The sequence below is a fragment of the Natator depressus genome, chromosome 2, assembly GCF_965152275.1.
Source record: "Natator depressus isolate rNatDep1 chromosome 2, rNatDep2.hap1, whole genome shotgun sequence".
Classification (NCBI taxonomy): domain Eukaryota; kingdom Metazoa; phylum Chordata; order Testudines; family Cheloniidae; genus Natator; species Natator depressus.
In genome coordinates this window covers 214953306-214965900 of record NC_134235.1, presented here as the reverse complement: position 1 = coordinate 214965900, position 12595 = coordinate 214953306, and the positions used below count along the sequence as shown (strand labels likewise).

General features: G+C 42.3%; 1 protein-coding gene across 2 annotated transcripts in view; it reads right to left on the bottom strand.

The window, feature by feature from the left end:
• The window catches only part of COL28A1 (collagen type XXVIII alpha 1 chain), a 116028-nt gene that overhangs the window by 7225 nt on the left and 96208 nt on the right, over nucleotides 1–12595 (bottom strand). For both annotated transcript variants that reach the window (XM_074945867.1, XM_074945866.1), the window contains exons 28-32: nucleotides 10131–10199; nucleotides 9678–9758; nucleotides 9551–9586; nucleotides 8453–8489; nucleotides 5820–6371 (exon numbers count right to left, since the gene is read on the bottom strand). In XM_074945867.1, the coding sequence (XP_074801968.1) occupies nucleotides 5820–6371; nucleotides 8453–8489; nucleotides 9551–9586; nucleotides 9678–9758; nucleotides 10131–10199 (775 nt within the window). The remainder of the gene's footprint in view (nucleotides 1–5819; nucleotides 6372–8452; nucleotides 8490–9550; nucleotides 9587–9677; nucleotides 9759–10130; nucleotides 10200–12595) is intronic.

Genomic DNA, 12595 nt, shown 5'->3' with positions numbered 1-12595 from the left:
AAAGAGAATGACTTGAAAAGTAGATCTTAAAATTATCTGAAAAGAACTAATATAAAATGAGTATTCTCAAATCTGTTTATTTTTGTTGCTTCATATATCAGTGATATCTCCCAATTAATGACTGAATGGAACTAATATATAGGGCTTTATTAGTATCTAAAGAGCATAGGGACAGGTGATTAGAGAAAGTTGCTGAATCTGTCATTAAGGTCCCAATCCTGCCATGAGCTCTTCATGGGCTGGCCCCTGAGCCCACATGGAGCCCCACTGAGTCACTGCTGGTCATAATCTGCATCAGAGTATAAGAATGATGTTACCATTTACTCAGTGAGGTTCCAGTTCTGCCAAGATGTCTGTGCAGGCAGACTTCATTACAGGTTCAGGGGCTAACTGAGTAGGTGGTATCATCTGTCCTATACGCTGATGTAAATATTGCCAGTGGAGTTGAAAAAAAAGATTTAGGCCCAGATCCACGAAGGTATTTAGTCTTCTAATTTCCATTGAGGTCAATGGAAGTTAGGAGTCTACCTTGGTGGATCTGGGCCATAATGTTTTGATTTTCCATAGAAAAATCTTCATCTTATGAGTCTGTAACAGGGCACGCTGGCGCTTTAAGGCAGGATACAGGCCTAGCACAGTTCTTTAGAAATTTCAGTTTAGAAAAAAGGCTTTCTGCAGATTATAGCTCCTATGGGACATGGCGACTACAAACCTGAGAGCCAGGCCTGCTGGGAGGTCCTTTTTCCCAGTGAGAAAGAGACACGGGAGGGAGCAATACTGGTGATGGTTCTCTCAGGTGAGAGAACCTGGAAAGGCTGTGCCAAGGGCAAAGGAAGACAGAAGGCAGAAGATTCTGGAAGTGAACTGCTGGCTAGGTAAGTGGTGTAGGGTGGAGGGTTTTGGTTTTGTGGAACATTGGTCTACTTTCTATGGGAAGAGGGGATTGTATAGTTTAGATGGCCTCCACCTCAGGAGAAGGGGAACTAATCTCCTTTGGGACAGGCTAGCTAGAGTAGTCATAAGGGGGTTAAACTAACACCAAAAAGGGTGGGGGATAAGAAAAGGAAAGATATAAGCACTAGTTAGCACAAAATTGAGATGCTGAGAATAAAGTTCCACCTCCCCCCCCCCCCGACACACACACACTGTGAACAAGTTGGCAACTGCTAAGGGCACTATGTATATGGTGGCCCTGTTGGAGAGAGTTACGGCAGACATGGTAGATATCAAGGCCACACGATACACTGTTACCTCAGTTAACTCCTTTCTGCCAGCGCTGACATGACAAGATGGGTGAATGAAGCAGAAGGAATAGTATAATCAGTGGAAGATCAAGTACAAGGGCTCTCTGCCCAGCTGCAGAGAAGCACCGACTTATTTTTTCTTAAATCTGAACTGGCAGATCTCAAGGGAAGGTCTCGTTGCAATAATTTGAGAATTATCAAGATTAGCTGAAGGGGCAGAGAAAGATCACTCCCTAGAATTTGTTCCTTGGCTCCTTTGAGAAATGCTCAGCTTGCTGGATGATTTTAAATTTGATTTAGAATGAGCATGTAGGTCCCTGGCTCCTAAACAGCCTGGAATGCTAAACCTTGTGCACTGATTGTCAAATTTCTCAGATTTACGGCAAAAGAAAAAATATTGCGGCTAGCTCATGGGTGGGGGGAGAACTGTTGAGGGGATGCCACAAAATAAAATAATGATTTCTCAAGATATTGTAAAAGATGTGGTTGAACAGAGATCAGGCTTTAGAAGAGGATGGGAACTGGTTAAGCAGCAAGGACTTAAATATTTTATAAAGTTTCCAGCTCAGTTTCATATCAGGATTAGTGAGGAAGTGTATCTGTTCCAAAAGCCACAGGAAGCAAAAAGGTTTTTAAATAACCTGAAGTGAAATGAGTATCTGTTCTGATTTATACCATGTTTACTTCCCAGTTGTTATGTCTGCCTTACCTGCACTTATGAACCTATCCAATTATTGTGACTGACTGACTGACTTATTTGGGTTATTTCTTCAGCTCCAAGCTTATACTTTATTCATTTTTGGGACACATATATAAATTCTCATCAAATTGTTAACTGTGAAGCGCCCCAGCATGGGAGTTAAGGGAACACCTCATCCTGAATTGATCTCATGGGAGCGAACTGACTGTGAAAAGGATTTATTTAAATTGTGTATTAGCAATATGAAGTTCTTTGCTCCTGTATTTGTGCTGGGGTATTCATGAAACATTTGACAACATCCCCATGTGGCAGATCAACATGAACCATTTGTTTGTAAATATTACAAGGCCTGTGTATTAGCTGGGCACCAACATACACCAAAGATGGAGCGGTGCAGCTCCCTGATGCTCTGTAGAAATTTGAGGGCTCTGATATCACTTTTTAAAATTGGTGCCAGTGAGAGACCCTGCTGTGTTGCCGTGCCTTGCTGCTGGGGCTCCTCAAAGCCCAGCAGCATGACAGCCGATGTGTTGGAAGTAGGAGAGATGGCTCTCTTCCCTACAAGACGTCCTGGAAAGCTGCACAGGAGCTGAGCAATGTAGTTGTACCCCCTATGGTCCAACAGAGCAGAGGAGAAGACCAACATGGGTTGCTGGGCTACAAGAACAGTGACTTCTACCCTCCCTGTCACCTTCTACTTTCTCCCTCTCACCCTGACCCTGCTTGCCCCTCTCCCCACATCCACTGCCTTCCTCTTCCCCCCCTTCTTCAGTTCCTTCCTCCATCCTAATGCCTTCGATAAGCGCAAATCTGGAGTTCAGGAACATGAAGTATGAAGTTAGTATAGAAGAGTCACTTATTTGCTGTGTTTTTGGTGCAATAATTTACAATTTTGGGAGCAGTTAGATTCCTCTCCTCTTAGTTATATGTTAATATGAAGAAGGGAAACTGAATGTTTGGTCGTAAACTAAAAGGGGGAGGGACACGTGGCTCTGGAATTCCCACAACATACAATGTCTTACTCAGTGCACCAACCTGTATTACCAGTACTCTGGTGTTTGGCTTGGCAAACTGAAACAAGTACATATTAGGGGATAATATACATAACCTTGACATACCTAGTTAAGAAGTATTACATTTGTGGAGTGCATGATCCCTTCCTATCTCCTTACCATGTAGTTACTACTCTGGTGTGGGGAAAATAGGATGCCTGTTTTAAATAAATAATAGTAATAATAATAATACTTTAAATAATGGATATTGGTGGATCTCCCGGCCTGGATAGTGTGTCTCCCTGGCTGACCCCTCCGGAATTTACGAATGGTTTAGTTTTGTCTATATAATGTTAAGTATTTGACAACTATTGCCTTTTCATTGTGCTTGCTTATGCTTGGTATAAAGTTAAGTTGTTATATGTATGTTATGTTTTTGCTTTATCTTGTCTTTTTGTGCTCTTCTCCCCTACCTATTCCCTGGAAGTCTGGCAAGTGTCAAGCATCTATCTGGCAAGGGAATCCAAAATCTGTGGAATGAGTGTCTGAGACATTTCATCCATAGACTCCTACCCCAATGGGTTTCTGTATGGGGAGGAAGATGAGACGTAATAGAGCAAATTATACAAACATTCCATCCCCTTCATTTGTAAGGCTACAAAAATAATTCTTAACACAGCCAAATGGTCCTGAATCTTGATTTTATTTCCTGGGATGTAATGGGTCTCAATATTCCATTTAAAGAGAAAAGCGTACTGCATGTTCTGGCACCATGGACCATGCGGTGCCCCGGAAGCGGCCAGCAGCAGGTTGGGCTCCTAGGCGGAAGTACGCAAGCAGCTCCACATGGCTCTCGCCTGCAGGCACTGCCCCCAGCTCCCATTGGCCCGTTCCCAGCCAATGGGAGTGCAGAGCCAGTGTTCAGGGCAGGGGCAGTGCGTGGAGCCCTGTGACCCCCCCGCCTAGAAGCTGGACCCGCTGCTGGCTGCTTCCGGGCCACAGCGCGGTGTCAGAACAGGGAGAGACTAGCCTGCCTCAGCCGGGCAGCACCGACGACAGGACTTTTAATGGCCCGGTTGGTGGTGCTGACCAGAACCTCCACAATCCAGTGCCTTACATTCTGCAACCCAGTACTGGGTCACGACCCGCACTTTGAAAACCAGTGGCCTAAGACAAAAGACCTCTGCATGGAGAATCACGGCCATCCATGATACACATGGTAAACGATGTACATCATCTGAAGATTAATGAAGTGTTCTTTAATTTCTGCAAAGATCAGTACCAATTGGACATAAACCCCTCCACAGATGCTTTGGATCAATTTTTCAAAAATATTACATTACTGCAAATTATGGCAGACTGGCATAGAAACCTTGATGACAGAGGATGAGTTAATTGAGAATATTAAGAATATTAAGAATATGAAAGTGAGTTAATTAAGAATATTAAGAATATGAAAGTGGCGAAAGCCCCCAGGCCAGATGGCTTCCCTGCCAAATAGACACTTCCTTGATGTCCTGTCTGACAGGATGCTTATCAGTTTGATCCAAATGCACTAAGACTGCCAGAGGCCTGGGAACTTTGGAAATGCTTCAGAAACGCTTGTGGCGGGAGCAGCACACCGAGCTCCGTGACCCCTCCACCACCTAGGAGCTGCAGGGATGCAGAGCCAGGTAGGGAGCCCCTGCCAACCCAGCCAACCCTCCCCCTACCAGCAACAGCAGGGGTCCTGGCTGCGCACCACCTTCCCCCAGCAGCAGCGGGGGTCTCGGGCCACTCCCCCCAGCCACCATGGCGCCCCCAGACTGCCCCCCCCCCGAGCATCCACGGTCCCCCGCCCAAGTTTTAGTCACGGGTATTTTCAGTAAAAGTCATGGACAGGTCACGGGCCGTGAATTTTTGTTTACTGCCCATCACCTGTCCATGACTTTTACTAAAAATACCCATGACTAAAAGGTAGCCTTATCTCTAAGTACTTACATGGGGAAGAAATATTTGATAAATGAACTCTTCAGTCTGTAAGAGAAAGGTATAGTACAATCCAATGGCAGAAAGTAGAAACTAGAACAATTTATACCGGAAATAAGTTGTATTTTTTTAACAGTATGGGTAAGCTAATCATTGGAAAAATTTACTCAGGGTTCTGGTGGATTCTCCATCACTGGCCATTTTTAAATCAAGATTGGATGTTTTTCTAAAAGGTATGTTCTAGGAATCATTTTGGGGAAGTTCTATGGCCTGTATTATACAGGAGGTCAGACTAGATGATCACAGTGGTTCCTCCTGGCCTTGAAACTGATGAATCTATGGGGTGGAGTGCCTGGGAAGGAATACTTTGTGGTGGTGTCTATGGGGAGGAGAGGTTGGGAAATGTCATAAGCTCCCTTATAGCGCTATGTGAAACTGTGAAAAGGAGGGAAGGATTGACAGACCTTGAGGGAGATTAGTGGCCCAGAGAGAGAGAGACAGAATGCAAACGTGAGGAGAAATCCTTTTCGCTCTCCTGCATGAAGGACAGAAAACTTCACAGACAATGGAACTTTGATCCAGCACTGAGGCATCCTGGGAAAAGATTGACAGAAGCCTTCAATGGAGGGCTGGTAGCCCACAGAACAAAAGAAGTTGGATAAAGAATGGCTGTGGGAACTCTCGTTGTTTGTATTGGACTTTCATTTACCCTGGAAGGCATGAAGATTTGTTTTGGCTAGAGGACTAAATTACAGAGCGAGTGAAGGAAACTGAGGAACGAGTTGCATCTGAAGGTAAAAGGCAAGCTACTTTGCCACAGAACTATACTGACTGGCTTCAGTTGCTATGTCAAAGGCCTAATTCCATTCAATGCACTAATTTCATGGTTCCTGTTAAAGAGGTAGTTTCTCTTACCTGGGAGTGTGATGAAGTCCTCTATCTGGTAGACATGTTCACTGTCAGGGTCTGTAGCTATGAGCTGCAATTCTTTCAGAAACTCCTGAAAGTTGGGATCAGTCTTCTGAACCACCCCAATTACAAATATCTCAATGTTGATGGCATGCGCATTCCTCACTACGACATCCAGTCTTTGATCACGACTATCAGCTTGTCCATCTGTTATCACAACAGCCACTTTTCTTACCCCTTGTCGTGCAACCTGAAACATCTCAATGGCTTTGTTGATAGCTGCAGCTGTGTAAGTGCCTTCCCCTAGGTACTGCATATTATCAACAGCAAGTTTCAGCCTGTCTTTGCTCATGTGCTGCTGCAGAGTCGATACCAGCTCTACTTTGTGGCTGAAGTTGATAATGCCAATGCGGGCTGTACCGTGGTTGACTGTTACCCTGTCAATGAGTGTATTCACAAAATCTTTGACAATTCTGAAGTTGTCTGGTCCAACACTTTCTGAGCTGTCAATCGCAAATACAAGTTCCAGTGGAGTTTCTTTACATTTGACGCCACAGCCTAAAATATTAACAATTTTAGACATTTTATGAGCAATTTCCTTTCGATTACACAATGAATGCAACTGAAAAAATATATATCTGATTCTCAGTCACCCAAGCCAAGGGGACTTTTCTGAAAATAGAAAACTAAAGTAATCTACAGTTACTGTTACTAAGATTTTTTTTCATAGCAAATGGTAGGCCAGATACAGAATGGAGAGAAATGGGTAGAAGATTCTGACTTCCCAAATTTTAAAGTATTTATCTATCTCTACATTTTTATAATGAAGGTGCTCTTTTTCCTTGTTTACATTTTGTTTATTTATCAACATCTACTAAACCAACATCTACTAAATATTTATTAGAACGTAAGAATGGTTATACTGGGTCAGACCAATAATCCACTTAGTCCAGGATCCTGTCTTCTGACAGTGGCCAGTGCCAAATGCTTCAGAGGCAATGAACAGAACAGGGCAATTATCAAGTGTTCCATCCCCTGTCATCAACTCCCAGCTTCTGCCAAACAGAGGTTTAGTGGTACTAAGAGCATGGATTTGTGTTCCTGACCATCTTGACTAATAGCCATTGATAAACCTATCCTCCAAGAATTTATCTAATTCTTTTTTGAACCCAGTTATTCTGTGGGCCTTCACAACACCCCCGGCAATGATTTCCACAGGTTGACTGTGTGTTGTGTGAAGAAATACTTCCTTATGTTTATTTAAAAACTGCTGCCCGTTAATTTCATTGGGTGACTCCTGGTTCTTATGTTTTGTACAGGGGTAAATAACACTTTCCTATTCACTTTCTCTACAACATTCTTGATTCTTACAGACCTCTATCATATCCCTCCTTAGTCGTCTCTTTTCCATGCTGAACAGACCCAGTCTTTTTAATCTCTCTTCATACGAAAGCTGTTCCATACCCCTAATCATTTTTGTGGCCCTTCTCTGTACCTTTTCCAGTTCTAATATATATTTTTGAGATGGGGCGACCAGAACCACATGCAAGTATTCAAGATGTGGGCGTACCATGGATTTATATATTAGCATTATGATGTTTTCTGTCTTATTATCTATCCCTTTTTCTGATAGTTCCTAACATTCTGTTTGCTTTTGTGACTGCCGCTGCACATTGAGCAGATGTTTTCAGAGAACTAAGCGCTATTACCTACATAGGAGACAAAGTATCCATAACTATACCAATTTAATAACTTTCAGTGGCGCTATTAATATTTTCAAAGTAAATTAATAAACAGAAATGTTCTTTATTGCATTTTGCGTTTATAAGTTTAAGTTCTATCTCCCTTAAAGCCCACAATCTAGTAATTGAAACCCTAACATTTTTTCTGACAGTTTAGTTTATAATTTCTGAAACCTTTAAAAAAAGACATTAACTATGTGGTTTATGTCCTCAGATTTCCCAGGTTTGCACCGTCTGTAAAGGCAATATGCCCAAACTCTAGGCCCAGTCACCCCTTCTGCAGACAGTGTGCAGTAGAGAGTTAAGGGAAGACATCTCAGTGAGGTTATCCTTCCAGTAATTCTGTGTAGAGAACAGGTTCTTTCTTGGTCACTTGCGGAACATTCTGCATGGCTTGCCGACAAACCCTGCAGATCCCAGAGATATGCAGAAAGCCTGGCTCCTGGTGTTCCCTCCTTCTTCTTCTCTTCCTTCCCCTCTCCCCTCCCCCCACTTCTTTGGCAGTGTGGCTACGCTGCCAGGACTTCCTCAGCTGGTGTCTGCCCCTGGAACCCTTTTTACACTGCTGGGACAGTGTCTAGGGACATATGATACAGTTTCTGGCTGGATTATACTTCCACTGTGAGCTCTGCTGGATTTCCTTTTGATTTGCAGAATTCCTATTGCTAGCCCATATGATGTGCTTACTTTTCAGCTGAAAATCATAGGCTCTCCCCAACTTCATTCATTTTCTGTAACATCTTATTTAAAGATGTTTTACTGCTGACACTTTACATGTGTTCCATTATGACAGAGATCCTGCCACACTAACGTGGAGTAGCAGGTTTTACTTGCATCCTTTCAACCATGGTAGTTTTATTAAAACTTGTTATTTCTTTTCCACAACATAGATCTTACCACATATTTCCATGATAAGTCTGATAATTTCTTCTTTCTGAAAAAGAGCATTCATTAATGTGTTACGTTTATTCTAATCCTGGGGCATGTTTTTCTTTTGTTTGAGCTGCTACTGCATATCCAAAACCTGCTGTCCCATTTTATTGAAGTTTTGCTCTTTTACAGAGCAAATTATATTGCACTTAGGGACGATTATAAAGTGGCTGGAACTCATAAATGTCACCAGCTGACAGGAGGCTATATCATGCCATCAGTTTCTAAATAGTACTCCTAGTTGAAGTCAACGAGCAGTCCGGTGGCACCCAAAGACTAACAGATTTATTTGGGCATAAGCTTTCATGGGTAAAAAATCCCACTTCTTCAGACGAAGTCAGTTAGCTGTTCTTAAAAATCTACATAATATGTGGCCCAAAGTATTTACAATAAATTGCTCTTGATACTAATCATAGGTCTCAAGAGTTGTAACCTGTTGTTCACATCTCGGGTATTAAGTCCTTTAATGCACATTTAAAAAGAAAAACTTGCAAAGATGACATGGTTTACTCTATGTGGTTATGTCAGAGACCGCATGGTCCATTATTTTATTATCCTAAAATGACTTGTTTGGATGTTTGAAAAAAACCTATGTGGTCTAGACAGCAAAAAGGTCATTACTACATATCCCAGTTGTTCCCGTATGCATTTCTATCCACCCATATTGTACATTCTCAGCAAATTGCCTGCTTCTGTCTATCACATGAAAGGGTTTTGGAACGCTCCATGTTTGGCATGTGTAGATTCTTCAGGAAGTGGTATAGTTAGCAAAGTATTTCCATCGCTCCAGCCAGCAACAAGAATGACAACAACACAGCAGAACCTGCCTATGACACAAATTCCACCAATAAGATGATAATCTCTGGTGGAATTTGTGTTTTTCTTCCACATGTATTGCTAATGTACTGTCAGAGTGTCTCTGAATTCCAGGTTAGCCCAATTTACAATAACTTAGTCAAACTCTGAAGCAGCAGGATCAGAATTTCTTCAAATTAACAAAACATGCACAGTTTTTGCAAAGGGTAAACTCTTGACTGTCATGAATCAATTAATGTACATACTTACAGTAAGACCAGGTTCACCTTTTCTTCCCACAATCCCCTAAGAATTTGTAGAATGAGATCAATTAATAAATGCTAGTTTGTCTCATTTCCATTCTGTAAAATTAAATAACGTTAAAAAGGCATTTTACCATTGGTCCCGCAGGTCCTGGTTCTCCAATATCTCCTTTGTCACCTTTCTTTCCTGGATCACCTTTCTCCCCATAATCTCCCTAATAGAATACAGCAGAGGTAAAAGTAGTGAAGTGCTAGAGACACACAATTGGAACTGTGCTTCCCCAGTTTTTGTGTTCTTTTTACTAGCACATGTCCTCCATACCAACCCATGGAAGAACTCTATCTGTGCATTTGAGATTACTGGTCAATGGGCAGTTGGTACATGAACCACTACAGTAATTACTGTGGTGGCTGTATGTCGACCTAACATAGTTTTATAGTGTAGACGTGCACAAAGTGTTTGCAGGATCAGGCCCTTAGACTTCAAGCTCTCTTTAAGGTAGTGTTGGTCTTTTGTTTATCTGCATGGAACCAGGCGCATCTAATAAGAAAAAAAATCCTTTATTAACGCATAGGCTAGAATTTACCTTTGAGCCAGGGAGGCCATATCCCTCTGAACCCCTAGGTCCTGGTAAACCTGGAAGTCCTTGTTCTCCCTGAATACAATATGGAGAGTATATTCAACTAATAGTGATATTAAGTTATGGAAAAGATACATTCATGTAGTAACATTCTATGTCATTGAGAAAGTCGAAGTCTTTGCATTATATGATGTCACTAACAATTCAAAGGTGCTGTTTTAAGTACCAGTGATAACTAATGGGTTTGGATTTGGCTATTCAGTCCATACACTAAGGATCCCACAATACTTTTTTGTAAAACAGGGGTTGGTGTACGGTGCACCAGTTGCTCTGCTGTATGTATATAGTTTTGTAAAATGCTTTGTGATGGTAGCACTGTATTCAGTATAACTGCCACCATGGAAACTGGACATTAAAAACAGTAATTTTTAGCTACATGTGGATTTCCTGAATGTACAGAAAATCCATTACAGTGATAGAGGTTCACAAACCTTTCTGTTCCTTTTACTACAGGAATGTTAGTATTTTTTGACTGAGACATCATGCCAAATGCAGCCAACAACCCCACAGCTCAGCTAAGCAGCCTTAAGCAGTTGCAAATGTTACATAACAGGAATGTGCATTCCCAAAGCCCAAAGGAATGATAAACAGATGTCTCTGTAGTGCAGCCCCACAGAAAGGAAGTAATTTGTCCACCTTAAACCACTTCTTCCACAGCCACTGGGAGTGCTACTATAGCGTACAACACCTTTAAGGCCTAATGAAGATTCAGATCTGTTAGGGTATATCTACACTGCAATCCGAAGTGTAACACTAGCATGGTTAAAATTAGCAGTGTGGCCACAGCAGCATGTGTTTCAGTGCAGGCTGCACAAGCACATTGAATAAACCACACCCCTGAGTGATGTAAGTTATACCACCCTAAGCACTGGGGTAGATAGGGCTACGTTAAAGCTCTCCCACCAACGTAGCTACTGCCTCTCACGGAGGTGGAGTAATTAAGTGGACAGGAGAGCTCTCTCCCATTGGCTTAGCGCGTCTGGTGAAGAGGCTGTACAGTGGTGCAGCTGCATTGGTACAGCTGCACTGCGGTACTGCTTCTAGTGTAGACTAGCCCTTAAGTCATACAAAGTGTTCTCTATCACCTTTCCCCAGTCTCTGGGTTGTAGCAGTCATTTTTTTTTAAAGTGACGGGGGAAAATAAGTGCTGGGACAGCCTGAGACCATTCTAAGTTGTGATTCCCAGGTGAGATATGGCATTGCACTAGCATAAATCTGGAGTAATGCTGTGGAGAAGCAGTGACCCCTGAGGTGCAATCTTAACCCCAGTGAAGTCAATGAGAGTTCTCCCATTGACTTCAATGGGACCAGGATTCCATACCAGGTCTCCGTTCCTGTTCTTTTGTAGATCAAACATTTTTGGGGGGTGGCGGGAGGAGGGGAGGTAATCTGATCAGGTCTTTAGAGTAAATAGAAATATGATATTTTACATTTTTGTCATGTTTTTAATAAAAAGAAAGCAAAAGGAATATTGATGCAATGTGGCCCAGTCAATGGCCATTCTTTATCAGTGTTAATTACTGTTGACAGCAGTCACAGCTCTTTAGTTTTACTGACTGCAAGGTAAAACATTAGATTGGTTTAGAATGACACTAAAATGTGGATGAAACATGTTATGAAATGAAAATCACATATATACGTCTGACATTTTCCCATGAGAACATAAGCACAAGGCTTGAAGCAGATGCAGGGAAGTTATTTATGTTTCACTTTACCCCATTTCAAAGTTTTGTTTGTGTGTGCTCCTGCTAAAGTATTACTGGTTTGAAAATGGAAATATCTGAGGCAAGACTCTGTTTCCATAAGACTCTCTTTCTGTAGCCTCAGACAAGGGAAGCGAAAGACAGCAGAGAAGGAAATACGGACCTATGAAAATTATTAAAATGATAGTAGAGGGATTTACTTGCAGCGTGAGTGTGTTAAACAGAAGGATCAATTAAGAGAGGACATAAATGGCACCCGAAGTTACATGTTGGTAAAATGGAATAAGTGATATAATGTACATAGTGATTGAATGTACATAGTAAAAGGACAGAAGGGTGAGTTTGTGGCATGACTAATGACAAGAGAATGACAGGTGTAAGATAAAGCTGACTATGTGAAATGCAACTATTTCAATTCATATGCTGAAGCCATCTGCATCACTCAAGCCCAATGAGAAGAGGGGTACTGTGACAGGGTGCTGGCTAGGAAACCCTGAGCCAGCCCTCTGTCACGCCAGCTCCAATTAGGAAAGGGGAATTGGAGCTGGCTGAGTAAGCCCAGGCCTAAGTGGCAAACAGGGAACAGCTGCCCGCCTCGTCAGCTGGGGGCTACATAAAGGCTGGCAGGAAGGAAGCCAATGAGAGAGAAAAAGGAGGAGCCAGGGAGTTAGAGGCTGCTCTCCCCTGCTGGCTGCAAGCCTGATACTG